Source organism: Lampris incognitus, chromosome 11 (genome assembly GCF_029633865.1).
Source record: "Lampris incognitus isolate fLamInc1 chromosome 11, fLamInc1.hap2, whole genome shotgun sequence".
In the NCBI taxonomy this organism is placed as follows: Eukaryota; Metazoa; Chordata; class Actinopteri; order Lampriformes; family Lampridae; genus Lampris; species Lampris incognitus.
This window is the reverse complement of record NC_079221.1, coordinates 36,229,782-36,257,521: the sequence shown is the minus strand read 5'-3', so window position 1 is coordinate 36,257,521 and position 27,740 is coordinate 36,229,782. Positions and strand designations below refer to the sequence as shown.

Below are 27,740 nucleotides of genomic sequence, written 5' to 3'. Positions count from 1 at the left end.
GTGGAGGTTGCATGTTCTCCCCATTGTGTGGGTTTTCCTCCAGGTGTTCCGGTTTCCTCCCACAGTCCAAAGACATGTAGGTCAGGTGAATCAGCCATACTAAATTGTCCCTAGGTATGTGTGTGGGATGCCCTGTGATGGTCTGGCAGCCTGTCCAGGGTGTCTCCCCGCCTGCCGCTCAATGACTGCTGGGATAGGCTCCAGCATCCCGTGAACCGAATTCAGATAAGCGGCTTGGATGATGGATGGATGGACATACTGTTTAGAAGCCAATATTTTGGGTGTTAGCAGTGCAGTTATTTGAATTTGTCTTCACTATTGAACAGAGTTCATGCCTACACAAAACACAGTTGACATGATCCAACGTTGAAATGCAATGAACACGTGATTGTTTTGTAACATAAGCATGCAGTTATGATGCCACAAGTAAAAAAAAAACGCATACTGGATTATTTTACTTTGAACTTTTATGCACAATGAAATTAACTTTGAATGAAATATATGTAGCTATTGCATTTCACTCCTCCAGCACTATAATGGTCACTATAATGTCATTTTCTGTTTTTCAAGGTTGGTATTGCATTTCTCAAAAGACTGTGCCATAATTGTGGCTAAATTCAATGTAAAGGAAAAAAAATAGACTAATAAGCTGAAACGATAGGCCAGATTGGAGTGACACCGAACTGAAATGGCAACATCATGTTCCTCCATGTAGCCGGTGTAGACAGCAGCACTGATCAAAATGAGCACGCCTCTGTTTCAAGAGACAGACGACTAAAACCATGCTTAGTCCATTCTGGTATGGACGAGGGTTCAGCTGCTAGGAAAGGCTGCGAATCAAGATTGTTCATAAAAAGTGTCAAAAATAACATTGCCTGCTTGTGGCTACTTTCCTTTCAGACTCCTCCGTTGATCACTCTTTCAGTCTGTCCTTTTCTGTGCTTGTGAGCATATATTGTGTCACCGGTGTTCGTGCTCAATGTGCAAACTGTGTGAAGTGTATGTGTGCGCACACTTGTTCTGTGTGCTCTTGCACATGCATGTCTGTTGTACACTGTCACCTAACCTGGTAATCGGGTCTTGTTTTTACGCCTCTCACACTAACACCTGTCTTTCTCTCCACCCCTCCTCCTCCCCCTCGTGTCTTTCTCTTCCTCTCTCTGTGGCTGCTGCTGTGTGTTGTCTGGCCTCCTTTCCCCCGGCCTGCACTGTCCCCCTCAGGTCGGAGGTTTAGCATAATGTGTAACGACTTGGTCCTGTCTGCAGGCTTCCAGATAGACACGCCTGACAGTCTCGGGAGGACCTGTCTGCACGCTGCTGCTGCTGGAGGGTAAGATCCATCTGCCTCGCTGTCCATCCTCGAGCCATTGCAATTTCTAAGATCAGGATCATTGATCACTGCAGCCTGTCACAGCATGCACTAACTGGGAGGCCTGGGAGGTATTTGTATAAAAAATGCAGTTTAAGGGGGCGTCCGGGTAGCGTAGCGGTCTATTCCGTTGCCTACCAACACAGGGATCGGCGGTTCGAATCCCCGTGTTACCTCCGGTGTGGTCGGGCGTTCCTACAGACACAATTGGCCGTGTCTGCGGGTGGGAAGCCGGATGTGGGTATGTGTCCTGGTCGCTGCACTAGCGCCTCCTCTGGTCGGTCAGGGTGCCTGTTTGGGGGGAGGGGGAACTGGGGGGACTAGCGTGATCCTCCCACACGCTACATCCCCCTGGTGACACTCCTCACAGTCAGGTGAAAAGAAGCGGCTGGCAACTCCACATGTATCGGAGGAGGCATGTGGTAGTCTGCAGCCCTCCCTGGATCAGCAGAGGGGGTGGAGCAGAGATCGGGACAGCTCGGAAGAGTGGGGTAATTGGCTGGATACAATTAGGGAGAAAAAGGGGGCGGGGGGGAAATGTAGTTTACATTTTTCAGCATCTCCTTAATTACTTTTGCTCTTGTCTCTGGACAGTAACGTAGAGTGTGTGAAGTTGCTTCTGAGCAGTGGTGGAGATCACAACAGGAGGGACAACTGCGGCAGGTAAGTCAGTATACATGGTGTATGTGGGTTGTTAGCCCAATTAAAGTACCATTACACAACATATGTCTTCCAACAACATACATATGTCTTGCTGGAGGCTGAATTGAAAATTTACCATATCGTTCAAGCTCTTCTCGCCCACTCCCTTTATTGATAATTGTAAACAAAGAGAATGATCCCACAACATAAACAATGAGATAGTAATGAACATGCATATGGATGGAGGCAGTACAAATGTTATATCGAAGGGATATATTTGTCTAGAGTCACCAAATGTAATTTCGTTGTGTGCGCACAGTGACAATAAAGTACCTTATCTTATCTTTTTTTAATTTATTTCTGATTTTTCCCTTTTGCTCCCAATTTAGTGGCCAATCGATCCCTATTTTAGTTCAAACACCCGTCCTCGTACTGCATGCATTCGCCAACTGCATCTCTGTGGCCGGCAGTCTCAAAGGAGGCGCCCCGCCACTTTCGTGACAAGGCGAATCCAGGCCGAACCACTGCTTTTTCTGACACACACGGAGACGCATTCATGTGACAAACACAAGCCAACTCTGCCCTCCTCCCGAAGACAGCGTTGCCAATTATTGCTGCTTCATCGAGTCCGGCCATAGTCGGATGTGACGAGACCGAGGCGCGAACCCCAGTCCCCATTGGGCAACTGCATCAACACAAAGCCGATGCGTAGACCGCTACACCACCGCGGACCCTATCTTATCTTATCTTATATATTTGAGGGGCTTTTTCTATATCCCCCCCCCCTTTTCTCCCCAGTTGTACTTGGCCAATTACCCCACTCTTCCGAGCCGTCCTGATCTCTGCTCCACCGCTCTGCCGGTCAGAGGAGGGCTGCAGACTACCACATGCCTCCTCCGATACATGTGGAGTTGCCAGCTGCTTCTTTTCACCTACAGTGAGGAGTTTCACTTGGGGACGTAGCGCGTGGGAGGATCACGCTATTCCCCCCAGTTCCCCCTCCCCCACAAAAAGGTGCCCTGACCGACCAGAGGAGGCGCTAGTGCAGCAACCAGGACACATACCCACATCCAGCTTCCCACCCGCAGACACGGCCAATTGTGTCTGTAGGGATGCCCAACCAAGCTGGAGGTAACACGGGGATTCGAATCGGGATCCCCGTGCTGGTAGGCAACGGAATAGGCTGCTATGCTACCTGGATGCCCTTAAGGGGCTTTTTTGTAAGGCATTGAGGCAGTGCAGGAACAAGATCAAAACTTGCATAGGTTCAGCTGCTATTTTACTCCTTGTTCCTGTAGGCGTGCATGTGTAGGATGAACATGTGTAGTCAGAGCCATCTCTTCATAGTTCTAGGAACCAACTAAAACTAACTGTCGTAGTCCAAATCAAAGTTCCTTGCTTCATGTGATTCATGTTCAAACACTTTGTGTGTGTGTGTGTCTATGTGTGCATGTGCGTGTGTCTGGATGCCCTCCCCTCCTCTCTTCCTCTCTCCCAGAACCCCGCTCCACTATGCGGCTGCCAGCCGCCACTACCAGTGCCTGGAGACTCTGGTGGCGTGTGGAACCTGCATCAACGCCACTGACCAATGGGGCCGCTCCGCTCTGCACTATGCCGCTGCCTCAGACCTGGACAGAAGGTGTGTGCATTTGTGTGTGTGGAGGGGACACCTGCAAACACAGTGTCTCATTAAGGGTTCCTCTGGTTTCTTGTCTTTGTGTCACTGGTCACATCTCATCACCTTCAGACTTTACTAACAGAAGGAGGGACAGGAGGAGCTCTCAGACCTGCTTTGAGTTTTGATAAGCAAGGCAAAGAGAAATGGAAACAGGAAGTATTAAGGGATACACTTTTAGAGACAGCTTTTAAGATTGAGCCACTCTCCTCACACTTGGTTGCCCGGTACAAGGGATGAGTCGGAAAAATTGAATAATCGATTTTGTGCAAAGTTGGCCTGTGTGATATGTTTGTTTATATTATTTAATTTTAAATAGTCTATAGTCATTATAGTATACATTGAAAAGGCTAGGGTTCGATAATAGCAGACTGATGAACAAGTCGGCTGACAGGAGATACGCATATTACACGCATTACAATGTAATACGTGTAAATCCAGACAGCGGGGCTAACTGGTGACATGCCTGGTTTAGCTTGCTTATCGTTACCTTGTCGATTAAATGTTTACTTGCATGCCGATTATGTGACTAGTTGTTATGACCACCCACTGATCAATCGACCGTGAAAAAATTAACTTGTGGACATCCCCCACCTGGCGCTGTACCGATAAGCTGAGAGGCTGGCAGCGCTTGCTATGTATAGATGGAGCTGGTGGGCCGCACCTCTTGTTTCCATGGCAACCAGGGGTTATATTAAGGTAATGATGGGGGTGGGCCGATTGCCAACAAGTGTGGCCCCCCTGAGGGTTTTCTGCCCCACCCTATCTGATGCAGCCTAAAACTCGGTAATCACACCAACCCGAAGGTGAGATGTTCTTCTCTGAACATCTCACCTTCTCTTCACACCCTGCCTTCTGTTCTCTGCTTTTTTTTATAGGCGGCGTGTGGCTCTGGAGCCGGAGAGTGAGGGGGTTCAGGCCGAGAAGGAGAAGGAGGCAGCACTGTGAGTTCACCCTCAACTCTCTTCCTCTCCTCTCCTCCATATGTTTCTTTCCTTGGTCACTAACTTAACAAACTCTATAGTTGCCCACACTTTTGTTATTGTAGCACACAACCGTTTGTTGGTCTGCTTCAGGTGAATCCATGGTCGGTCTTACAACTTCACATGTGCTAGCAGTATAACCGTTGCTGGTGTGTAGCTTCACTGCATGTAGCTGTCTGTGAAGACACTGTTAAAGGTCTACAGAGAGCAAATAACAGAATACCTGCACAAACACACAAACGTGTCTCTTATTTGAACATTCTTTGTATACATCTGTAGTGATCGAGAAATGTGTTTAGGGGAGTGATTCAACTCACTGTTTCTCTCCTGTCAAATAAGATTGATGTCACGTAGTGTTTAGTTTGTCGCAAACATTGAGAAAAGACAATTTCATGAAAATGACTCAGATTAATGTAGATATTAAATATCCTTTGCGGTCTATTCCGTTGCCTACCAACACAGGGATTGCCAGTTCAAATCCCTACGTTACCCCCGGCTTGGTCGGGTGTCCCTACAGACACAATTGGCCGTGTCTGCGGGTGGGAAGCCGGATGTGGGTATGTGTTCTGGTCGCTGCACTAGCGCCTCCTCCGGTCGGTTGGGGCGCCTGTTCGGGAGGGAGGGAGAACTGGGGGGAATAGCGTGATTCTCCCACGTACTATGTCCCCCTGGTGAAACTCCTCACTGTCAGGTGAAAAGAAGGGGCTGGTGACTCCACATGTATCGGAGGAGACATGTGGTAGTCTGCAGTCCTCCCCGGATCGGCAGAGGGGGTGGAGCAGCGACTGGGACGGCTCGGAAGATTGGGGTAATTGGCCAGATACAATTGGGGAGGAAAAAAAAGGGGGGGAAATGTCCTTTGCATACATCTATAATGACCAAAAAGTGATTTTAATCAAATGATTAAACTCACCTTTAATCGCAAATAATTAAGATTGATTTCCAGAACTGTTTGATCATTTTGTCTTAATATTGACAAAAGACAATTTCGTGAAAATGACACAAAGGCTGTTTACACCTGTCATTAGCATGCGTCTTGAGTGATCCGATCACAAGTGGACAGCTCGAAGTACAGGTGTGAATTCACCCATTAATGCCTCCTCAATGCGTCCTGACAGCCGATCGCTCAGCCCACATTCGGAGCTGGCCTGGGATGCATTTATCCACATGGCATTTGAAGTGTAAACACTTATGTGTCTCGGGCCACTCTGGGGTTTTTTTTTTTATGTACCTCATCTGTAATTTCTGACACACATCAGATCCACAACTGTGGAAGGGCCTCCGCCCGCTTGCACGTTCAAGTTCAACTTCAGGTTAAAGTTAATTTATCCACCGCAGCACAGAGCCCGACCCTCTCAAACCCACTGGAATAATTAAACAATCTGAGCCTGAACCGACATGATCGGGTCGAGCCTGACAGGTTTCGGGTTGAGAATTACAAACTCTAGTGTTCAGACATTTACATTTCCCCACATAAAACAGTGATTTTCAACTTTTGCTGTGTATTTTGAACACAAAATTTAAGAAGGCAAACAGTTGGCGCATGACGCTTTAATTTCCCTCGTCAGATTCCTTACCCTCCTAACACAGCGATGTATGTGTTTATTTGCATACACAGTTGGGAGGTGAGATCCAGTCACAAGTGGTCACTCGAGACGCATGTGGAGATGCATTGTAATGCCTGGTGTGAACTGACATACTTAGAGCTGTCTACGTGTGACTGGATCACCCAAGACACATGTTAATACCAGGTATAAACAGGCCCACAGATTAGAATAGCTATGCAGACACACAACCTGGCTAAATCACGATATGCTGTCACTTGGTAAAATCTCACAGGTAGTATGGGTAGAATGTGGTTAAAGAAACCAACTCGGTCTCCGTGTGTGTGTCGGCTGGATTCTCCTGTAATGATACCGTGGCTGTGTTTTGAGTGAGAAGTGTTTTGTGTGTGCCAGGTGTTTGGAGTTCCTGTTACAGAGCGGCGCTACGGCCTCTCTGAAAGACAAACAGGGCTACAGTCCCGTCCACTACGCAGCTGCCTACGGACACAGACACTGTCTGGAACTGGTCAGTGTAAATACATGCACACGCCACTCATATTATAATCAGATATAGAGTGCCTCTGTGGCCACCTGCAGGAAATAGTTTGGTTATTATTTGGTAGTGACTCCAGGTGTTTTCTCCGACCGCTGATAGATCATATTTTCTCTGGACGCCACGCAACTTCATTCCAGGTGTCTGCTATCTCATTTTACAGCATGGAACATTTAAGTAATGAAAAATCATTCAACTTTGTTCAAATTACAATGCTCAAAAGGTTATAGAGATGTGTGATGTATGCCATTGGTTGCATTTTCCTTGGTAGCAAATCAAATTGCAGGCAACACATCAACTTTCCTGGGCGCTTTGCCTGCCCTATGACCTCAAGTCTTTGAATTAGCTTCAGTTTTACTCTTGAATCTGCAGTCTGTCATTTAACGTTAAACCACATCATCTCCTAAGGTTTTTGATGGGTTTCTCTGGTGCTGCTCTGGTTGCTTCCTTCTCTATAAAACCTTCTCGTGCCAGCTTCCCTTTAACAATGTAAATACATCAAGATTTGCTTGGTTTAACTTTCATGCTAGCCCACTTATTAAAATCATGTTCAGTGGGGCGTCCGGGTGGCGTGGCGGTCTATTCCGTTGCCTACCAACACAGGGATATGTAGAATTTCAGTTGATGTTCTGGAATTGCAAAATCAAAAGTTTGCAGAAATATATCGTGGGCGTCCATTTGGCATGATGGTCTATTCCGTTGCCTTCTAACACGGCGGTCACTGGTTCGAATCCTCGTGTTACCTCCGGTTTGGTCAGATGTCCCTACAGACACAATTCGCCGTGTCTGCGGGTGGGAAGCCAGACGTGGGTATATGTCCTGGTCGCTGCACTAGCGTCTCCTCTGGTCGGTCGGGGCGCCTGTTCGGGGGGAACTGGGGGGAATAGCGTGATCCTCCCATGCGCTACGTCCCCCTGGTGAAACTCCTCATTGTCAGGTGAAAAGAAGCGGCTGGTGACGCCACGTGTATCAGATGAGGCATGTGGTAGTCTGCAGCCCTCCCCGGATCGGCCGAGGGGGTGGAGCAGTGACCGTGACAGCTCGGAAGAGTAGGGTAATTGGCCAAGTGGGCCCCCCCCCAAAAAAAATGAAATCGTTGTTCAGTCTATTGTGCAACGCTGATTTGCATTGCAATATTTCTGAATATTCAGTTGATGAAGTACACAGGGGCGGGCGTTGAACTAGGTGGAGGATGTCAACCTGGTGTTGAATGTGTGTTGTGATCTGCAGCTGCTGGACAGAGATGAGAGCCACCAGGAAGACCCTGACTCCCTCAGCGCCAGGAGCCCACTGCACCTGGCTGTAAGTTGTGCGCGCACGCACACACACACACACACACACACACACACACACGTATCCCTGAAATAATAGTTAGAAATGTATGTGCTGAGTTTCTGTTATTCATTTAAGTTGTTTTTGTCACCTAGCCTTCAACTTTACAGTCTGTATTTGTCATTCAGTCTTTTATTTTTTTGAAATTCTTTATTTTTCACAGCAGTATATATTACAAAGTGTATATCAAAACAAAAAGTTTAATTTTCCTCTGCCATTCAGGGTTTTATTTTTAAAGAGAAAGTAAAAGTAAAAAATAAACAAAATATAAAAATAAGCAAACTTTAAGGACTTTATACAGTTCGGGAGAGGTGAAGTTTGTACATGAGAGCCTATATGGGAGAGAGGTGATATAGGGATTCTCAGTTTGTGGTCGGGAGAGTGAATGTTCATTCAGTCTTTCTATTGGATCGTCTGTCTGCATGTAATTCAGTAAATCTAATTTGTGAGGGATGTGGGTGTGTCCCTGCTGATACAGGACTCTGATATCTTTCCCTCCAGGCATACCACGGCCATGCGCAGGCCCTGGAGGTGCTGCTGCAGGGGGAGAGAGAGGTGGACCAGGGGGATGAGGCAGGCAGGACCCCCCTGGCCTTGGCTGCCCTACGAGGACACACTGACTGCGTCCACACACTCCTCAGCCAGGGGGCGTCACCGCGCACCATAGATAGTCAATATGGTCGCACCCCTGTGCACCTGGCGGGTACGTCTACCAGCATGACAATATTTGCGATTCCTTTCTTTTATATTGAAATTAGCCATCTTACTCCAACATTTTACTTTTTGCTTTTGACTTTCCCTCGATTTGTCTCTGTTTGTGTGCCTGTTAAAGCTACAATCCCTAAGATTTTGCATTTTTTTCTACACTTGAGATGTGATGCCAACATGGCGATTTTGTTGGACAATCAATCAGTATTACAGTAGAACAGCTTATTGGTATTATGTAACCAGATGGATAAAATAACAGTTTATTAATGGAAAAATGTTATGACTTGCAACTCTAAACTGTCCCTTGCTGTCTTCCTGAACTGGTAAGTCATGTTTTTGGCTTACAAAGTACTCTCTTGTAACTCTCTTTCTCTGTCTCCCCAGTAATGAACGGTCATACGACCTGCGTCCGTCTCATGTTGGAGGACTCAGACAGTGCAGAGCTGGTGGATGCTGCAGACTCACAGGGCCAGTGAGTGGCTTCCTCTGTGCTCCCTTCTTGCTGCTGTTTTGTCCCCTTTTATAAATGTGGCATTTACTCATCAGTTAGAGTGAGCAAAGTCCTCTTTCTTTCTCTGCCCTTTTGTGACTTTTTCCACCCCTCTGATCCTCCTCTCCAGGACTCCTCTGATGTTGGCAGTAGCAGGAGGTCACGTGGATGCAGTGTCTCTGCTTCTGGAGAGAGAAGCTAATGTCAACATGGCTGATAGCAACGGACTCACGGCACTGCACATTGGGGTAAGCCTCTGTATTTGTGTGTGTGTGTGTGTGTGTGTGTGTGTGTGTCTGTGTCTGTGTGTCTGTGTGTGTGTGAGAGAGAGAGAATGCCTGCTTGCAACTGAGATATGTCTAGCTATCCGTGTCAAATTCAAATTTAAGCTGATAACTCTTTTTGCCCTCCTGTCTCTTTCCTGTCTTATCTCTCTCCTTCCCTTCCGCTCTAACTCTCACCGCCACCTCGCCTCTCCCCACTTCTCTTTTGTTTCGACCCCCCCACCCTCATTTCCATCCCCTCTCTCCATTCTCCATACCCCCACTGTGCCTGTACCGTCCATCCCCGCCAGTTGTTGTGTGGTCAGGAGGAGTGTGTCCAGTGTCTTTTGGAGCAGGAGGCCTCGGTTTTGTTGGGCGATGCGCGGGGCCGTACAGCCATCCACCTGGCGGCAGCACGGGGCCACGCCTCGTGGTTGAGCGAGCTGCTTAGTATAGCCTGCTCCGAGCCGCCCTCGCTGCCCCCTCTACGAGACCACTGCGGATACACACCCCTACACTGGGCCTGCTACTATGGTGAGTGGGCGCATCTGTGTGCATGTGTTCCTATTTTGGTCTTAAACCTGATGCAAAAAATAAGTAAACAAATGACTGTGCAGTACGCCTACTTTAAAATGTCCAGTGATGCAACTTGTTTGTGTTTCTGTTTATCTACGCTCGCTTTATGTCCTCATAAAGATAGTAAAAATCCAGACCACCTTCTTTTTTGGATTTTCCCCCTTTTTTCTCCCCAATTGTACTTGGCCAATTACCCTATTTTCCAAGCGGTCCCAGTCGCTGCTCCACCCCCTCTGCTGATCCGGGGAGGGCTGCAGACCGAGCACACCTCAAAGATGAGAAGGTCAGGGACACAAGGTTAATTTTATAATTTTTTGGATTTTTCCCCCTTTTTCTCCCCAATTGTATCCGGCCAATTACCCCGCTCTTCCGAGCTGTCCCGGTTGCTGCTCCACTCCCTCTGCCGATCTGGGGAGGGCTGCAGACTACCACATGCCTCCTCCGATACATGTGGAGTCGCCAGCCATTTCTTTTCACCTGACAGTGAGGAGTTTCGCCAGGGGGACGTAACGTGTGGGAGGATCACGCTAGTCCCCCCAGTTCCCCCTCCCCCCGAACAGGCACCCTGACTGACCAGAGGAGGCGCTAGTGCAGCGACCAGGACACATATGCACATCCGGCTTCCCACCCGCAGACACGGCCAACTGTGTCTGTAGGGACACCTGACTAAGCCGAGGTAACACGGGGACTTGAACCGCCGATCCCCGTGTTGATAGGCAACGGAATAGACTGCTGTGCTACCCGGATGCCCCGACCACCTTCCTTTTGAGGGACTTTTTTAGGTACCCCTAGGGAAAGGGGGTTGGGCGTGAGGGCTAGGGTTAGAAATGGGTTTATGGTTAGGCTTTGTTCCAATATTAAAGTTAGTTATTAGAAATAGGCTCAGGGTTAAGGTGATGTTAAAATGTGTGATGTTTTTGGGTTACGGTTTGGGTAATGGGGAAGTGTTAGGGAAAGGGTTAGGGTTAATTTTAAGGTTTTGAGGTTAGTGAAGTAGGATTTTGAAAATTATTGTCCCAACAAGGATATATAAACAAATCTGTGGGTTTGATTTTTGATTTTGAGATACCTTATTGATCCCCATAGGGAAATTACACTCTGCATTTAACTCATCCTAGCTGTGTAGCTAGGAGCAGTGGGCATCTGCCGTGCAGCACCTGGGGACCAACTCCAGTTTGTCTTGCCATACCTCGGTCAAGGGCACAGACAGGAGTATTAACCCTAACATGCATGTCTTTGTTGACCAGGTCATGAGGGATGTGTGGAGGTACTGCTGGAGCAGAAGGGGTGCCGCTGTATTGACGGGAATCCGTTCACTCCCCTGCACTGTGCTGTGTAAGTCATAACCCTCATAGATAACTATCTGAAAACCCAGGATGCAACCTGAGGCCCTCATTAACTTTAAGCAGTATGTTGATATGAGCTGCTCTGGCTTCCTATGATCACTCTTAATCATATCATCCAATAATACAAAGCAGCAGCAGCACATTTGGAGCAAATTTGGAGCTCTTTGGAGTAAAGTGAAATATGAGTCGGGGGAAACTGACTTTTTTTTTTTTGCCATGAGGCCACGTTTTAATTTAATCCCAAAATTCACCAGACACTTGAATTATTTGAACACTGCTGTTTTTAGAAAATAACAGGGCATTCTTACCTTGCCAAAGCAGCGGGTAGAGATTTAGTGGCCATTTTCTGGTGTTAAATCTGGCTGATTTAACACCATTTTTCTGTTGTGTTAATTCTTTTAGGGTGAATGACCATGAGCCTTGTGCCTGTCTGCTGTTGGAGGCCATGGGATCAGACATCACTAGCTGTAAGGATAACAAGGACAGGTAAGTGTGCACACCGGGATAGACAACCTGTTTATCCTGCCTCTGTACCACTGTACCTTATATTTTCATTCTGGTCATCTCTTTCTCTCTCTCTCTCCCTCCGTCTGCCCTCCCTTCTTAAGGACTCCTCTCCATGCAGCGGCCTTCTCAGGTCATGTTGATTGTATCCAGCTGCTCCTTTCCCACGATGCACCTGTTGATGCCGTGGACCAGTCTGGTCGCACAGGGCTGATGATGGCAGCAGAGAAAGGAGGAGTTGGGGCGCTCGGTGGGTGGTGTCGTAGCTTTACTTGGCTGATGCTATTTAATTATATATATCTCTCTGTATTTGTTTGTGCCTGTAATACTGATAACATGGCTATCCTACTGTGCCACTTAAAGTTGTTTGTGTGTGTGTGTGTGTGTGTGTGTGTGTGTGTGTGTGTGTTTGAGTGCCTGCTTTCAAACTGACATGGCTCTCTCACTTTTCTACATTTCAGAGGTGCTGTTGACAAGCGCAAATGCTAACCCCAGTCTGACTGACAAAGACGGCAACACTGCCCTGCATCTAGCCTGCAGTAATGTAAGTGTCCACAAGGGGAGGTTTCGCTTTTTCTTAATTGTATCGCTGCATGGGGCATCCGGGTAGCATGGCAGTCTTGGTGTTCTGGTCGCTGCACTAGCACCTCCTCTGGTCGGTTGGGGCGCCTGTTTGGGAGGGAGGGGGAACTGGGGGGAATCGCGTGATCCTCCCACACGCTATGTCCCCCTGGTGAAACGCCTCACTGTCAGGTGAAAAGAAGCAGCTGGCACTCCACATGTATCGGAGGAGGCATGTGGTAGTCTGCAGCCCTCCCCGGATCGGTATAGGGGGTGGCGCAGAGACCGGGATGGCTCGCAGAGTCGGGTAATTGGCCAAGTGCAATTGGGGAGAAAAATATATATATTGTACCGCTGCATGCCTTTTCCAAGCTCATGATCTGTGTAACCTGAAATCCTTCCACCTCCAGGGGAAGGAGGACTGTGTCTTGCTGATCCTGGAGAAACTGTCTGACCCTGCCCTTATAAATGCCACAAATGCTGCACTGCAAACGTGAGTGTTCAGAGACTTCTCTTGGCTGTTAAGACATAAAAGTCTTGGCATTCAGAGGACATGCCTATCCAGCGAAGATAACGAGTGTTACATTTTTAGATTGTCATCATTACAGCCTGTCAAGTGTAGGGAGAGAAAAACAAAAGCCACAGCTCTCAGACAATAGATGAAAGAGGTATACAAATACTTTTGTGTCCCTACAGAGATTATTTATGATTTTTTTTTTCAAAACTGCTACAAGGAGTTCATCACTCATTATTTACCAGACTCAATTTGACTTTGATGCCGCTCTGTGAACAACATAATCATAGTCTCCATCAACGAGAAGATTAAATGTTGTTATGTAATGATTTGAAATGCTTGTCTCCGGGTCAGATTCCCTGCAAAATCCAGCAGAATGATATACGGCACACAGACGGGCTACACAGCCACAGAGATACATTACCTCATGTATATCCTGCAAACAGCTGTTCTTCTTCCAAAACCCCACCACATTTCTCTGTCTTCTCTGCAAAACAAACAAATGCACCAGCTAACAGAGGGTGGATGGACAGCTTTACGACAAGAGAAAATGCTTATTCAAAATAAACTGACCTTTCAATGAGATTTGGAAGAATTGGGGTCAGAATCAGGAGGGGAGTTGAAGTTATTTCTATTTCTATTGTGTTTTTCTAGTCTGAGGACACAAAGTGCTTTACGTGAAATGACTTTATCACATTAACAGTATGAGTGGCCCCAGTGGGAATCAAACCCCTTTGGCGGTATCAGTGCCATGCTAAAGGTATATGCTGCCATAACACCAGGCGCTGTACTGAGGTAGAAGGTGAAGGTCAAAGAGACTTTTTTGAAGGTAGAGGGCATATAATGAGAAGAGAAGTCTTCATTTCATGTTTTTGATGTCGTCCTTCTGATCAATTTTGGTCTCTGCTAGTCCACTCCACCTGGCGGCCCGTAGCGGCCTGAAGCAGGCAGTCAAGGAGTTGTTGGCCCGAGGAGCCAGTGTTCAGACAATGGACGAGAATGGTATGTATGGTTTAATCCGGTTTGGTCCAGTCTTTCTGGGCGTGACCAATTCGTTTTAGGTGCTGATGGCATGCTGCAAGCTTAGCAATGTTTCCCCAGAGGTTAGCCAGCATGACTGTTTTTTTTTTTTGCTGTTGCAGTTGGGCGCTGTTCCTGCCTGAATGTGCAAACTGTACATGTGCAAGCTGTTTGTTTTTGCGTTGTGGAAGCTTTGTCCGCTGTGTAATCACAGATGTTAGTTTTGTACCCAATAGATTTATAGTGTAACAACTGAAGTTGTCCCTGTGTGCACTTAAGTATCCCCCTGTGTCTCAGTCTATCATGTTGGCTGGCTTAAGATTAATGGAATGCTGCTCCCTCCCAACTCTGTCTCCCCTCTGTTTCCCGCTTCGCCTCCCCTGCTTCCTCCATGTCCACGTCTCGCTCTTTTTCTTTCCGTCTTCTCCTCCCACATCCTCTTTCCCCTTTTCTTTCTCTCCACACACACCTCCTCTATTCCCTTTTCTTTCTCCGCCTTCCCCCTTTCCCGTCTCTGTCTGTCTGTCTGTCTGTCTGTCTCTCCCTCAGGTCTGACTCCTGCTCTGGCTTGCGCTCCCAGCAGGGAGGTGGCTGACTGTCTGGCTCTCATTCTGGCTACCATGATGCCTTTCTGCTCCCCTTGCAGCTCCGGGGCTCCCTCCCCAGGCTCCCTCCTAAGGCAGTTGCCCCACCACGGGGGCAAGGACCCGGGCACAGGCCCCCGGGGACCACGCAGCCCCAAGAACCCCTCCGGACCATCCAGTGAGGGAACCACTGAGAACGACTCAGAAGACTCAGAAACATTCTGACACTTCCCGAGAGACCACCTGCCTCGTCCCCAAAACCCCACCCACCCTCCACCCCGTTCCACACTCTCCACCCTTCTACCTCAAAGTGTGCACCTGACTGATTGACTTTACTTTCCCCCATGAAGCCTGAGCAGTGCTGAAATGAACTGCTGAGTTGTCGCAGGAGAGGCTGTAGTTTCTCATAAAGCGCTCGTAAAACCCATATGCACATGCACACTTCAGGGAGAAGGGTAGGTAGAGAACCACTCGGGACACAGCCCGGATGTCGGCGGTGTCTGCATCTCCTCCGCCCCCGTGCCTGCTCTGGGTCTTCCTCATCACTGCTAAATGTACAGATCTTACCCTTCCTCAATGCCAGGCTGGGAAGCTTAGTGCCACCTCTTTCAGTGCCCATGTTCACAAAAGTTCAGCATTGGGCCCAAACCGTTGCCCTGGACTGGTCAACTCAGCCACCGTGTTTGGCAAATATAAGAGTTTGATCTGGGCCAGGGCTGCACAATGATTATGGTCGGAGTCTGCATGCTTGTGTTGAACCGAAACTCACAGTTCTCTCCGCTCACGGGTGCTTAAATCCAAACCAACCTCGGTACTTGTTTCTCCTCTGGCTTGGGAACTAGCCTGAAGAGACTTGTCTGTCTTAAAAAGCCATTTTTTTTAATGCTTGTACAAAAAAATGAAGCGGACCATTGAGAAATCTGGGTGTAATCTTAAGCTTTTTTAGGATTTATTGATAGTTGATGCATCAAATATTTGAATTGCACACATGGTTACTTAAGTAGTGTGAGTCATTGTTGTGGGAGGATATTTACATGAAACCGGTACATGGAGCTTACAATGACTGCCCACTGATGTTAACTCAAAGAGAAAAAAATCCAACTGAAGCACAAATTTAGAATACAATTATTGACCGTTGGCTCTGCAGTGAGGTGCACAGTCACCATGAGAAGTTGGTTAGCAGAAAGGTTAGCTAGAAAAAAGGGTAGGACACATTGATAAACATAGGGTTTGCTCTCAGATGTAGCGTTACAGGAGGCTGTCAAACAGTAATTCCTTTGTCTTCTTCTTTTAAACTTGGATTCATTCGTACTAGGGTTATATATACCTCCATTGCTGGTTTGCCACCGGTACGCCAGTATTTACCCTATCTCTTCTCCACCTGCTGTCCTGTATATCGGGGCACATGTTTTAGTCTTGGGGGGGGGGGGGGGGTACCTAAGGATGATGTTTTTTTGTTTTTTTTTCTCATGTTATTACTTTGAGATTGACAGCCTCTGCTGCCTGGGCAAAAGCCTTGAATCACCAAGTTGTCCACACAAAGAGAAGAAGAAAACAACAAAATGTCTCCTAAGCTACCAGATTGAAACGCTGATAAGCTCCTTGGTTGAAAAGGGTGTGTGTATGTGGAGCGAGGGGGTGGGGGTGGGGCGGTGTCTCCCCACTTCACTTGGTATTTATTAACTATGACACAATGGTACAAATACTGCCAGCACTTAAATGTCATGTAACACAAGGGCCTTGACCACTTTTCTCCTTTTATTTTGGCTCCCTGTTCCCTCCGTCCCTCCATCTCCCGTGTAGGACTGTTTGTCTACCTATCATCTATGTGCCAGTGTCTCAAACTTGTCCAGTGCCTTGTTATGTCTTTTTATTCACTTTTAATCTGTAGATTTCTTTCACATGGTGTCCTCTTGATAGTGGATGCTGATATTCTTTTAAATTTCAAAGTTTTAAGTTGATTATAATGTGAGGGTTGGCGTTGACGTTTAATGAGGAAGTGTGTGAGGAGTCAGATGAGGGACCATTCTGCAGATCTGTTAGATGAATGCACCTATAATCCTGCAGACAGAATTTACCACACCATTGCTCTGAATGCAGTTTGCTTGTGTATGTGTGTGTGTATGTGTGTGAGAGTGTGCACCATAGCTTAAAAGATTATTAAAATTTGAACTGTATTTGTATATAGTGTTGTTACAAAGCACAGTGTTGTCAGTACACATCTGCGTCACACAGGACCCCTCCATTCTAAACCGGTCAAAATGTTAAAAAGGTGATTATGAGAAGCATGTATTTTAAAATTAATTCAGCCACATCCTTCAGAATGATGGGGAAAACATTTTTTGTATATTATCGGTGATATTTGACATTGCGAACCTGATTAACCTCAACTGGATTGGAATGGAGATGAACTCGATGCCTGATGGACAGTTTGTTGAGAAACACGTTGTCAGTCTGTCTCTACAACAGGTCTGTTCAGTGAAAGGGCATCTATCAGTATTAATTTACCAGACAGCGAGCTTCACCGGCCGTGACAATCTCTATTGGTGTGTCTGATGATTTTTATACCAGTTCCTGATGCAGTATGAAACACTGAGGCTGTTTGCCAGCTACCCTTTGTTTTATATATGACTCATTCAGTTATAAAAACCTGGTATAAAATCCTGCTGTTCACGTTTGTTTTTGTTTTTTTTCTGAACAAATGCAGCATATGCACTGTTCTTTCTCCTTGCTGTCATTCAGTGTTGTATGAAAAACCCTGACCACTATAAAGACCTGTCTGTTGAGTTGAGGAGCCCCTCCGCTTCAAGGAGCACAGTCCGAAGTTCTTCCCCTGTCACAGGTTGGGCTCCTACTGTGGTGTACAATCAGGGGCGGATCTACAGGGTGGCAAGGGGTGGCAGCTGCCACCTCTGGGACACAGTCTTGCCACCCCTGTTGCCACCCCATTTATAAATCAGATAATATGTTTTTAAAGTATATTTTATGTACACGCATGGTGAAGGTCAATGAGACCCGCACCAAACTCATCTCAAACAGAAGTCGCCGATTTAGAATCTCCCTCCCCCTCACAGGCACGGATCTACAGGGTGGCAAGGGGTGGCAGCTGCCACCTCTGGGACACAGTCTTGCCACCCCTTTGCCACCCCAGGAAAAAATCTCTAGATCCACTACTGTGTACAATGGAGCGGATTCCTGCTCCCAGGCTCCTCTGAAGTGGGGTGTAGCAAGGGGGTTGAAGTGGAAGGCGATCTTCTGCTTGGCGAGCTGTTGTTGTTGGAGCCAACTCTATAAATGACTCACGCAGTTCCCTCTCTCCTCCCTGGAAATTTGTTCCCTGATCGGAGAACAGCTCTGCTGGTGTCCCTCGACGAGCAATGAATCTGCGGAGGGCCATCAAGAAGGAGTCGGCGTCGATGTTGGTGAGGAGGTCCAAGTGTGCCCCTCGGGTGGTGAGACACTTGAAGATTACCCCCATCTCTTCTTGTTGCGTTGTCCCACCTTGACTTGAAATGGTCCAAAGCAGTCCATTCCCGTGGAGTCGAAAACAGGCTTAAAGAGGCACAGGCGGGCAGGGGGTAAGTCAGCCATCTTGGGGACTGCCGGTCTGGCCTTCCAACGCTGGTATTCAGCACAGGTCTGTTGGTAGCGGCGGATAGCCTCACGCCCACGCAGAATCCAGAATGTGCACCGGAGCTCAGCTGTCGACGTCCTGGATTAGATTATCTGGTCATTTGAGCCGGATAGCAGCGCTTACCCTTACCCCCCCCCCCCGATATGGAGAATGACAGAGAAGAACCTCGTCCGAGGCGTAAGACACACCCACCACGCCATTTTGACAGCTATGAGATGGATTTAATCAGCCAGAGGCGCTGTGCTTTATCACACCCAGGCACTGCACACTATAGACATGGGTGAGAAGAGATATGGAATTCTCAGATGGCGGGAGCTGCTAAGATGACCCCGACCCCCCCAACTCTCCATGTGCTTCTGGCTGCTCTTCATGAGTGGGACCCATACCATGAGGAAACTCATAGCTGCTATAGAAGGTACGGTCCTGAACCCCAGCTAGCCCATGGTCTTTACAGAGAGAGACCGCACGAGGAAACCAATAGAGAATCCCCCTCATCACACTATAGGGTTCAGGAGAGAGGAGAACCACCAGATTCCAAGATGAGCGCCTAGAAATCAGAAGGGAGAACGAGAGACTACAACAGTCACAGCAAACCAGCATGCTGACCTAGCAGAGCTTCGGAAGGTCAGAGCTGATATTTAGAAGCTTGTGGAGACTGCATGCAGCCTGAAGCCAGTCCCGCAACAGTTTACCAGCTCACCTCTCATTGACTACAGCCAGATCACCATCCCCCCTCCGCCAAGGCCAAAGCCCGCTTCACCTGGCTACTCTCTTCCTCCACTATGCCAGGAAAAGCTCAGTGAAGATGAAGAGGAATGGCCTGACCCCCCCCCCCCCCAACACACACACACACACACTCGCACCTACATCAAACCCAGTAGCCCATTCCTATTGCTTTTGTTTTTTTAAATCTTTTTCTCCCGAATTGTATCTGGCCAATTACCCCACTCTCCTGAGCCGTCCCGGTCTCTGCTCCACCCCCTCTGCCAATCCGGGGAGGGCTGCAGACTACCACATGCCTCCTCCGATACATGTGGAGTGCCAGCTGCTTCTTTTCACCTGACAGTGAGGAGTTTCGCCAGGGGGATGTAGCATGTGGGAGGATCACGCTATTCCCCCCCAGTTCCCTCTCCCCCCCAAACAGATGCCCTGACCAACCAGAGGAGGCACTAGTGCAGCGACCAGGACACATACCCACACCCGGCTTCCCACCCAGACACAGCCAATTTTGTCTTTAGGGACACCCAACCAAGCCGGAGGCAACACGGGGATTCGAACCGTGATCTCTGTAGCCCATGCCTATTGTGCCTCAAATAATAAAGTACAGTGACCTGAAGATCCTGTGTCCTGGCTGACACACAAGTGAATGTCAGCTAATTAATGTGACAACCAATCCTACACAGTCCCTTCACAATATTTGGCAGATCTATTTATTTATAGTTCTATTTATAGCTATTTCCTTGCTTTATTAGCCCTTGCCAAATTTCTACATTCTAAATACTGTACCAAATAGGAGCAGGTTGGTACAGTGTTGACATTTCCCACTGGTTTTGCATGTGAATAAACACATTTTATCAGCCAGCAGGGTAGTAAATCCATAATAGTTAAATCCATAAGTTACCCATTTTAATGGAGAAAAAAAGGCAACTGAAAATATGATGGTGTTAATAATCTTTTAATACTTACATAATCTCTGTACATTTATAAACTTTAAATTACATGAATTACTTTGTTCAAACTAGAACTAAAAGTAAGATTGTTTGCCTTTTGTCAGTGCTAGCTCACCATGTGTCCTATAGAAACATTTGGACCCATGGCAAAGATAAACTCAAGTACCCTCTATGTAAACACGTTTTCAGAGGGTGATAAATGGTTTCTCATAATACTAAAAAGTGTCCTCAGAGTTAAAAACTGATACTTAAGTTATCCTGAAATGGAAGAGTGGCACTTTTACTAAGGAATGATACCGAGTAGTAGTACACTGGCCAGGGATTTTCAGACATTTATAAAGTCCAGTGTGCTTATGGTTTCAGACCGAGTCAAATAATTCTCAAGTACTGAGGCTTCTGCTCTCAAAACTGGTTGTGTGTGTGCGTGTGTTTTGTATTTGGACATGCATGTGCTGCAGGAGTTCCCAGGCTTTCAGCAGTTGACACCCAGGCCAGTCCAGTGGTCAGGCACCATGAGGAAATACTTGTCCATGGCCTCGCAGAAGCGGGATCTGTACAGCTCAGGAGAAACAACCGTGGGCATCTTCCCTGGGGGGTTTACAGTTATCATAAAGTTGGTACCATGAATAAACGCCGTATTATATTTTCCAATGTAGATACATGAGGGAAAAAAAGTGGAAGACTATGTCAGGTGGCTGGATTGCACTTACCTTGTCCTCCTAGGATCCCAGTGGACTTGACAACCATCTCCAGTTTCTTGTCCCATGTGAATGTTCTGATATAATCTGAAAAAATATAGGGAACAGGGCTCTTAACAGACCCTTAACAGTAACTAGGGAATTATTAAGGTGGTTTGTAAAATTTTGACGAAACAGTGTGAAAGAGAGAGCTGTGTTGAATGGTTATGCATGCTTGGCAGAGTATCTTCACATCTGCAAAGTAGGTATTACGTCTATCCTCCTCTCACCTATGATCCCCACCACTAGTTGGTCGGTGGCATCATCCCGGCCCACTAACAGAGAGTAGTCGATGATGAGGTGGCTGGAGAGGAAGTAGGCGTCACTGTGGATGGCAGCTCTGAGGATGGCCTTGCAGTGGGCCCGGATGTACAGCGGATTGTCATGAACCAGCTTCAGGAGGTTCTCATCCAGCAGGACCACCTCACAGCTCTCCTTCCCCGAGTCTGTCTTCACATTTCGGTTCCTCAAGGAACCTTTCAGGTCAAACACCTGGTAAAAGTTGAAGGTAAAACTATGATGTAAAGCATATTGAAATAACAGAAACGAAAAACACCTTCCGTGTTTTGTCTCTCATAAAAAGTATTTTGCAAAATTTCTGCAAAATGGTTTCCTTTAAGACAGAAGTATTGATAATGTAGCTTTCTTAATGTCCAAACTTTAGTCCAGTCTGACCTGAGCCATCTTGCGTCCATAAAAGAGGTTCTCCATGACAAGCAGGTCCAGTTTCTTCTCCGTGTTGTTCTGGGAGTTCTTGTAGCCAATTCGATAAACACCCAGGATCTTAGCTAGTGCAGTTGGTCGCTGTGAGACAGCAAATATGGCAATTTCTACTTGAGTTTATTAAGAAAACGCAAAAGATATATATATAAAAAAAATTCAGTGTTACACAACAACAAAATATTCTTAATTTTCTGTACCTTCTGCTGTACTGCTCCAGTGATGTAGGTGAAGTAGTGAGGAGCAAAATCCAGGAAGGACTGGACCTCCAGTCTAGGCATCTGCTTCAGGATGAAGCGGTCATCTAGGCGGACACAGGCAGAGAACAAGGTGCTCCATTATCAAGACTATCAGTCCACTACACATGGGCTTTTTGTTATGCCACAGTTATTTTCAACAGTTAAAATGCTTAGGTTGAAGTGGAAAAAAAAGAAGAAAAGGTTTTCACATATCTTCGTGTTCAGAAATTGTTGTAAGAGGATTTGTGCACCTCGTTTGATGCGTCAACAGTCATCATCTCCCAGATGATAATTCTTATTATATTATGACTCATTATTTCTCCTCAAAGGAAAATTCGCTATTTACATGCTCTTCCCCCACAGGGAGATCTGAGTCAGGTTAAAAACAAAAATGTAACCAGAGCTGGTAGAAACTCAGCAGAGTAAATGGTAAATGGACTGCATTTATATAGCTCTTTTCTAGTCTACCGACCACTCAAAGGACTTTACTAAGTATGAGTAGATGATTAGCAAACAAAAACTTATTCGAAATGCATTTGTTACTATTATTTGTGCTGCGAACACCGACATTCATCTGTCTGACAATACCTTCAGTGGCATAGAAGACCGCCCCTGACTTGCCACCGCGAGCCTGCCAGTTGACACAATGGGACAGCGAGCGGACAAAGTCATCCTCCGTGCTTTCCATGATCTCCTCGCGCATCTTGTGGAACTCCTCGGCATAATAAATGCGGCAGTAGAACTTGGCATTGGCGTCGGAGAATTCTGCACAACCGGGAAGAAATGAGACAGAGGTTAGCTTAACAGCAGATGATTAGCGGGTGGGCAAAGCTTTGATACTTGACCACACTGCAAAGAAAGTGCACTAACAAATTGTTCAAGTTGCATTCTATCAATATGACAACTTGGAGAATGTTTTGTTAGAGGATGAGGGACCTCGGAGGAGCCAATGGGTTACATGTGTTGGGGAAACACTCACGTAGCTCGATGTGTGGATTTCCAGTCTGTTTCTTCTGTTTGTCTACAGACTCAGATTCCTCTGTACAAGAAAGCAGCATTCAGATTACAAAGAGTCTTTCGATGTCCTCAGGCATGAAAAGAGTAAGATATTAACGTGACCATCAACCAAGAGAGAAAGAGAGAGGGGAACACCTACTGACTGGCTCAGCTTCCATGTTGCTGCGACCTAGCTGGGACGAGGCCGACTCACTGGGCTTGGCAGGGCTGCTCTTAGCCCGACTCTCTCCAGCGCTACAGAGAACAGGGGAAAAAGGAGCCGATTGAGTGAAACCAATGTGACATCAGCATCAATGGGATTTATGTGTCAATTACACAATACAGCTTAAGTGTTAAGGCTCTTTTCAATACAAAATGTGACTATTATCTTCCTCAAGAAGACATACAATAGGTACTTTACCTGATGATCTGGGCCATCTCATCACCTCCTGCCTTTGATGCCTTGGACAGTTCTTCCAGGGCTGTCTTGTACTCTTTGCAGCTAAAGTGGGAGAGATATGATGATATCATGCCTTGCTTTATGGTTAGACCACTGGAAAGGCCAATTCACTCCATTGAGAGAAGCAGGAGAGTGGATTTGAGACAAAGAAGAGGGTACCTGAGAGCAAATGCGATGATAGAGCTTGGCTCTTTCTCGCACACGGCGATGGGCACCCGCTCATGCTCGTACATTAGATAGTGCTTGTCCGGGTCACTGGCAACACATACCACCCAAACATCACCACGCTGAATATGGCGTTTTACACACATGCTAAGCAGTTAACCCCATCTGACTTCTTCTCAGCGCTTTTCCTTACAGCATTTTGATATTTTCATGTAACATAAAATAAAACATAAAAAAATAAACATTTTATGGCCAACAGCATTAATATTAGCATGAAGCATGCTGGAACCTTATCTAACACATAGGCTACATTCAGACTGCAGGCAAAAGTGTCCCAAATCTGATTTTTTTTGCCTACATGTGACACAGGTCAGATTTTTTCTAAGCAGTATGAACATACCAATCAGATTCGGGCCACTTTCTTATGTGGTCCCAAATCCGATACAGGTCTGATTTTTTGCAGTGCGACCTCAGTCTTAACAGTCATGGAATTCATGCAATTTTTACATCACTCTAGATCAAAACACTACACTCTTTCTTTGATTTGAGGTTTGACAGTATTCATCTGAGCATGGTTTCACTGGTTTGAAATAGTTTGGGGGTAAAACAAAATCCCTGGGCACTCCACCATGCTCTGGTCGGGGCCGCAGCACAGGGAGGCATTAAACCCCCCACTGCCTCCCCAGAGGAGAGGGGTGAGTAAGGTACCCGGAGGCACACGGCAGGGACGTCAGGGCGAGGCAACCCGCAAAGCACTTAAGTTTATGGTTCCGAGAGTTTTATTTGAAATCAAGCCTGGAAAGCACCCACCATCCCCAATGGCTCCTGACGCCACTCCATTTGCCCTCAGAGCACATGATGACAGACACCGTTAGAGGCATCGCTGGAGCAGGGGGACCCATTATTGTTCTTTTGCATTATGCAGGTCAGTTCAGGACCATGGCCAGTTCAAACTGGAATCTGGTATTGGTCCCATTTAAAAAATAATTTGAACAAACAAACAAAAAAATCGGATCTGAGCAATAAATTTGAATTGAGCCCTTGGACTTGCAATCTGAATGTACCCATAATGCACCATTGAAGTCTTTGGTTTTTGAAAGCCAAGAAAGAGAAACTACATCAAGTGTGGAGTGGTGGAAATGTGGCTGAATGAGTCCCACTTACAAAGGGAAGGGGATTGGGTTGTAGCTGTTGCCGGGAAGAAAGTTGGCCAGGATGGCCTTCATTGTGGATTTCTCCTTCACCTGGCTATCATTTGAGCCCAGCAGGTGTCCGTCAAATACATCTGACAGCAGAGGAATGCAGTAGTTAGAAAGCAGAGGTAGTTCAAAGTTACAAGTTGCAAACACAATTCTCTGTGTGTATGTATGTGTGTGTGTGTGTGTGTGTGTGTGTGTATACCTTCTGGGATGCTGACAGAGTCTTGGTCAGGGAAGGAGGGGCCGGAAGTGACTGACTCAGCGGTTGATTCTCCTGGTGAAGGCAGCATGGAAGAGGAGCTGGTGAGGAGGGTGCTGAGGTGCCGGTCCTCTGTCAACCCAACATGTGGACACACACTCATCACAATGAAGATGAGGATCACTCATATTCAGACAATGGACCAGAAATAATTTACACCTGAGCCAACAGACTCACCTTTCTCACCATTCAGCACCACAGGAGAAGGGTTGCGAGGGGAGGACTCAAGGGCACTTGTCTGTCAATAATAAAAAAGATGTTCACATAATCTCTTTGCAATGAACAGGAGACTTGCACTTCATAAAATTGTATTAAAATGTATTTTTCAGTAAAACAAAGATAGATAACTTAACTGAGACATTGTTCAAGGAGCAGAAACAAATGAACAGCACAAACCTTGCTGTCATCAGCGGCAGTCTGTCTGTGCCGGCCTGGGCTGGGAGGAACCGATAGACGCTTCCTACCCTTCTCCTGCTGAAAAAGGTCCTGCAGCCTGGGGGTTAGTCAGAATCGCAGTATCAAATAAAATGGATGAGCCAGTTATCATTTCTAGAGACATATCTCAACAGGTATCTGTTGTAGCCTTCCACCATCAAGATACTGTTAATCTCTGTTCATCAAGAGACATGACCGATAGCTATGCTGTGGTAAATGTTTTCCTGCTCAACATTTCAACAGCTTACAAGGCTACAGCCTTTTAATGCAAAACACAAGGACAGCTGTGAGTCTTACCTGCTATTCCAGGACTGCAAGGTTTCGCAAAGGCTCTGCTTCTTCATCACAACTGATTCAAGAACAGCCTGGAGCAGCTGGGGGGAGTCCAGACCGCAGGCCTGCAGGCGCACCTGAAGCTTCTCTATCCAGCCCCTCAGCTCTGCCTCCTCCATCTACACAAAGACGGAGTTATGACTCTAATACTACAACTGTACACACAAGGATAGTCGCACTGAGAGAACAGAGAAAATGAACCTACATCTTTCTGAGCAAAGAGGTCCTCCATCTTTTCCTCTCGTGTTTTGCTGAAGGTGTCTGTCTTCAGGGAAGTCAGGCGATCGTCAATGGCCAGGTAAACCTGTGACACTCTAGAGAGAGTGAAGGAGTGGTCGGGGTTTACACCTGGCTACTTTTTCCAATTGCTTTTCTCAATAAAGTGTAACTTGACTTACTCTTTTGTATAGTTTTATATTTGGCTTTGTCTTTATCCTGTTTGGAAAATGCTTTATTATGAAGATGATAATCATGATCATCATCATCCCTATCAATTTAATTATTATTATAATTCTAACATCAACTAGTCAGACATCTCTATTAAATGTCTTTTTTCATGTTCACGAGGCGCAGGTGTATCTGAGTAACCAGTGGTCAGTTACTTCTGAGAGAAGTCCTTGAGATCCTGCTGCATGTTAGCTTTAGAAGGCCCCATGTTCCTGATAAAGATCTTTGGAGGAGGAAGGCAGATCTCCAGCAGCCTCACTGAGATGTAGCTGAGGAAGAGAGAGCGCAAGGGAGGGAGGAAAACTCCATCACGTCACAACTAACACCCAAACAGTACAAGTGGGACTCATGACTCAGTTACTATGTGAACAGACAGCTTGGTTTTTTTGGCTGGATTGGCGGATCAAAGGAAAACTGCCCCTACCTGAAGGATGCCACCATCTGGTTGTAGGAGAAGTACTGGTGGTAGTCTTTGTGGATGGAGTGCCCACAGGGCTCAGCATTGGCTCTCCTGGTGTACTGGTGGCCGTAGAAACGCAGCTCCAAGTATTTGGCAAATGACATAGACCAGGAGTCATTGGACAGAGGCACCACTGGTGTCACCTACAAAGCCAAGTCAGGTTTATCTGTACAGAGCCTAAATTGCAGTTGAAGTCTCAGAGGTTGTCATAGCCACACAATGAAAAACAAATAGACACATTTGACAAGAATGGTCGATGACCAGACCCAAACCAAAGACCAACACAAATGAAATTTAATAAAGTTTTAGTAAACTTAGTCCATTTAGTAAACTTTTGGTATCAGGCATGATAAAAAAATAAAAATACAAAAAGTAGCAATAGTAACACGATAACAGACAAATAAATTGATCCAATAATCCAGCCTTTCTTTTGGCCATACTTCTATCATCATGGTGTCAACAAGAGGCCAATTTGGGTCAGATAGGGATGAGACACTTAACAGCTTGCAGTGCTCATTGGTTTATAGGATTTAAAGACATTATTCTCTTAAAACCCTACCTGTTCTTCGTTCAGCAGTACCTATTTAATAAAAGGCACTAAGAGTTGTTTTATTGTGAGGTTTTCTCTTTAAATCTCCACCTCTTACCTATGAAGTGTCACAACTCCTGTAGCCCTCTAGTATTCAGAATTGAAATGTAAGTCATCAGCACTGTACGGAGTCAGTACTGTTTGTATTTTCTGTTAAGCTTTAAAAATCAAGGAAATAAATCGAGACAATCATCTTTTATCATTATCATCATCACTGCACCTGTTTGCAAATGCGGCACCAGGAGTAGTTGAGGATAGTGTGCTGGTAACCGGGCACAGGAGAATCCAGCTCCTTCAACACAATCTGCACGCAGCCACTGCCGTGCACAAACCGACGAATGTGGTGCACCATGGGAGTCTCACAGAACATGCTAGGGCATTGGTAGGATGGCCTGGGAATAACACAACACAAAACACACACAAATGAGCATGCGTGCATACAAATAAACATAAATACAAATAACTCAATTACAAATAGCTAATGTAATTACTTAATTGTGAGTTAATGAGTCTCGATGAGTCTCAGCCAAAGAGAAAGACATTTATGATTCCAGTTTAAAAATGCATGGTCTCACCTAAAACAGTATCTCTCCAGGAACACCCCAAGAGAAAGATCATTCTTGCCATAGAACTCCATTGTGACAATCCTGTTGGCACAAAGGAAAGAGAGTGAAAATTAATTTACAGTCAACAGTGGGCTGTTACTGTGAAACCTCTAAACATGAGCACACTT

General features: G+C 46.4%; 2 protein-coding genes across 5 annotated transcripts in view; one reads left to right on the top strand and one right to left on the bottom strand.

The window, feature by feature from the left end:
* ankrd44 (ankyrin repeat domain 44) overlaps positions 1-17,331 on the top strand; it is a 36,796-nt gene extending 19,465 nt beyond the window's left edge. Inside the window, exons 12-28 of one of the 2 annotated variants that reach the window (XM_056289575.1) lie at positions 1,267-1,330; positions 1,964-2,032; positions 3,510-3,650; positions 4,565-4,630; positions 6,628-6,739; positions 7,997-8,068; positions 8,600-8,801; positions 9,191-9,278; positions 9,427-9,544; positions 9,871-10,093; positions 11,383-11,470; positions 11,884-11,967; positions 12,090-12,235; positions 12,447-12,529; positions 12,957-13,039; positions 13,971-14,062; positions 14,630-17,331. In XM_056289575.1, coding sequence (XP_056145550.1) covers positions 1,267-1,330; positions 1,964-2,032; positions 3,510-3,650; positions 4,565-4,630; positions 6,628-6,739; positions 7,997-8,068; positions 8,600-8,801; positions 9,191-9,278; positions 9,427-9,544; positions 9,871-10,093; positions 11,383-11,470; positions 11,884-11,967; positions 12,090-12,235; positions 12,447-12,529; positions 12,957-13,039; positions 13,971-14,062; positions 14,630-14,889 — 1,991 coding nt within the window. In that variant the 3' untranslated portion in view covers positions 14,890-17,331. The remainder of the gene's footprint in view (positions 1-1,266; positions 1,331-1,963; positions 2,033-3,509; positions 3,651-4,564; positions 4,631-6,627; positions 6,740-7,996; positions 8,069-8,599; positions 8,802-9,190; positions 9,279-9,426; positions 9,545-9,870; positions 10,094-11,382; positions 11,471-11,883; positions 11,968-12,089; positions 12,236-12,446; positions 12,530-12,956; positions 13,040-13,970; positions 14,063-14,629) is intronic. The other variant, XM_056289576.1, reaches the window with a different exon arrangement.
* A 2,275-nt stretch (positions 17,332-19,606) lies between these two features.
* pikfyve (phosphoinositide kinase, FYVE finger containing) overlaps positions 19,607-27,740 on the bottom strand; it is a 38,655-nt gene continuing 30,521 nt past the window's right edge. For all 3 annotated transcript variants that reach the window (XM_056289567.1, XM_056289565.1, XM_056289568.1), the window contains 20 exons: positions 27,583-27,654; positions 27,228-27,399; positions 26,383-26,561; positions 26,114-26,227; positions 25,717-25,825; positions 25,476-25,630; positions 25,140-25,236; positions 24,921-24,981; positions 24,687-24,815; positions 24,450-24,570; positions 23,280-23,375; positions 23,082-23,162; positions 22,821-22,915; positions 22,644-22,703; positions 22,253-22,429; positions 21,626-21,729; positions 21,381-21,509; positions 20,936-21,197; positions 20,679-20,753; positions 19,607-20,556 (listed from right to left, as the gene is read on the bottom strand). In XM_056289567.1, the coding sequence (XP_056145542.1) occupies positions 20,441-20,556; positions 20,679-20,753; positions 20,936-21,197; positions 21,381-21,509; positions 21,626-21,729; positions 22,253-22,429; positions 22,644-22,703; positions 22,821-22,915; positions 23,082-23,162; positions 23,280-23,375; positions 24,450-24,570; positions 24,687-24,815; positions 24,921-24,981; positions 25,140-25,236; positions 25,476-25,630; positions 25,717-25,825; positions 26,114-26,227; positions 26,383-26,561; positions 27,228-27,399; positions 27,583-27,654 (2,404 nt within the window). In that variant the 3' untranslated portion in view covers positions 19,607-20,440. The remainder of the gene's footprint in view (positions 20,557-20,678; positions 20,754-20,935; positions 21,198-21,380; positions 21,510-21,625; positions 21,730-22,252; positions 22,430-22,643; positions 22,704-22,820; positions 22,916-23,081; positions 23,163-23,279; positions 23,376-24,449; positions 24,571-24,686; positions 24,816-24,920; positions 24,982-25,139; positions 25,237-25,475; positions 25,631-25,716; positions 25,826-26,113; positions 26,228-26,382; positions 26,562-27,227; positions 27,400-27,582; positions 27,655-27,740) is intronic.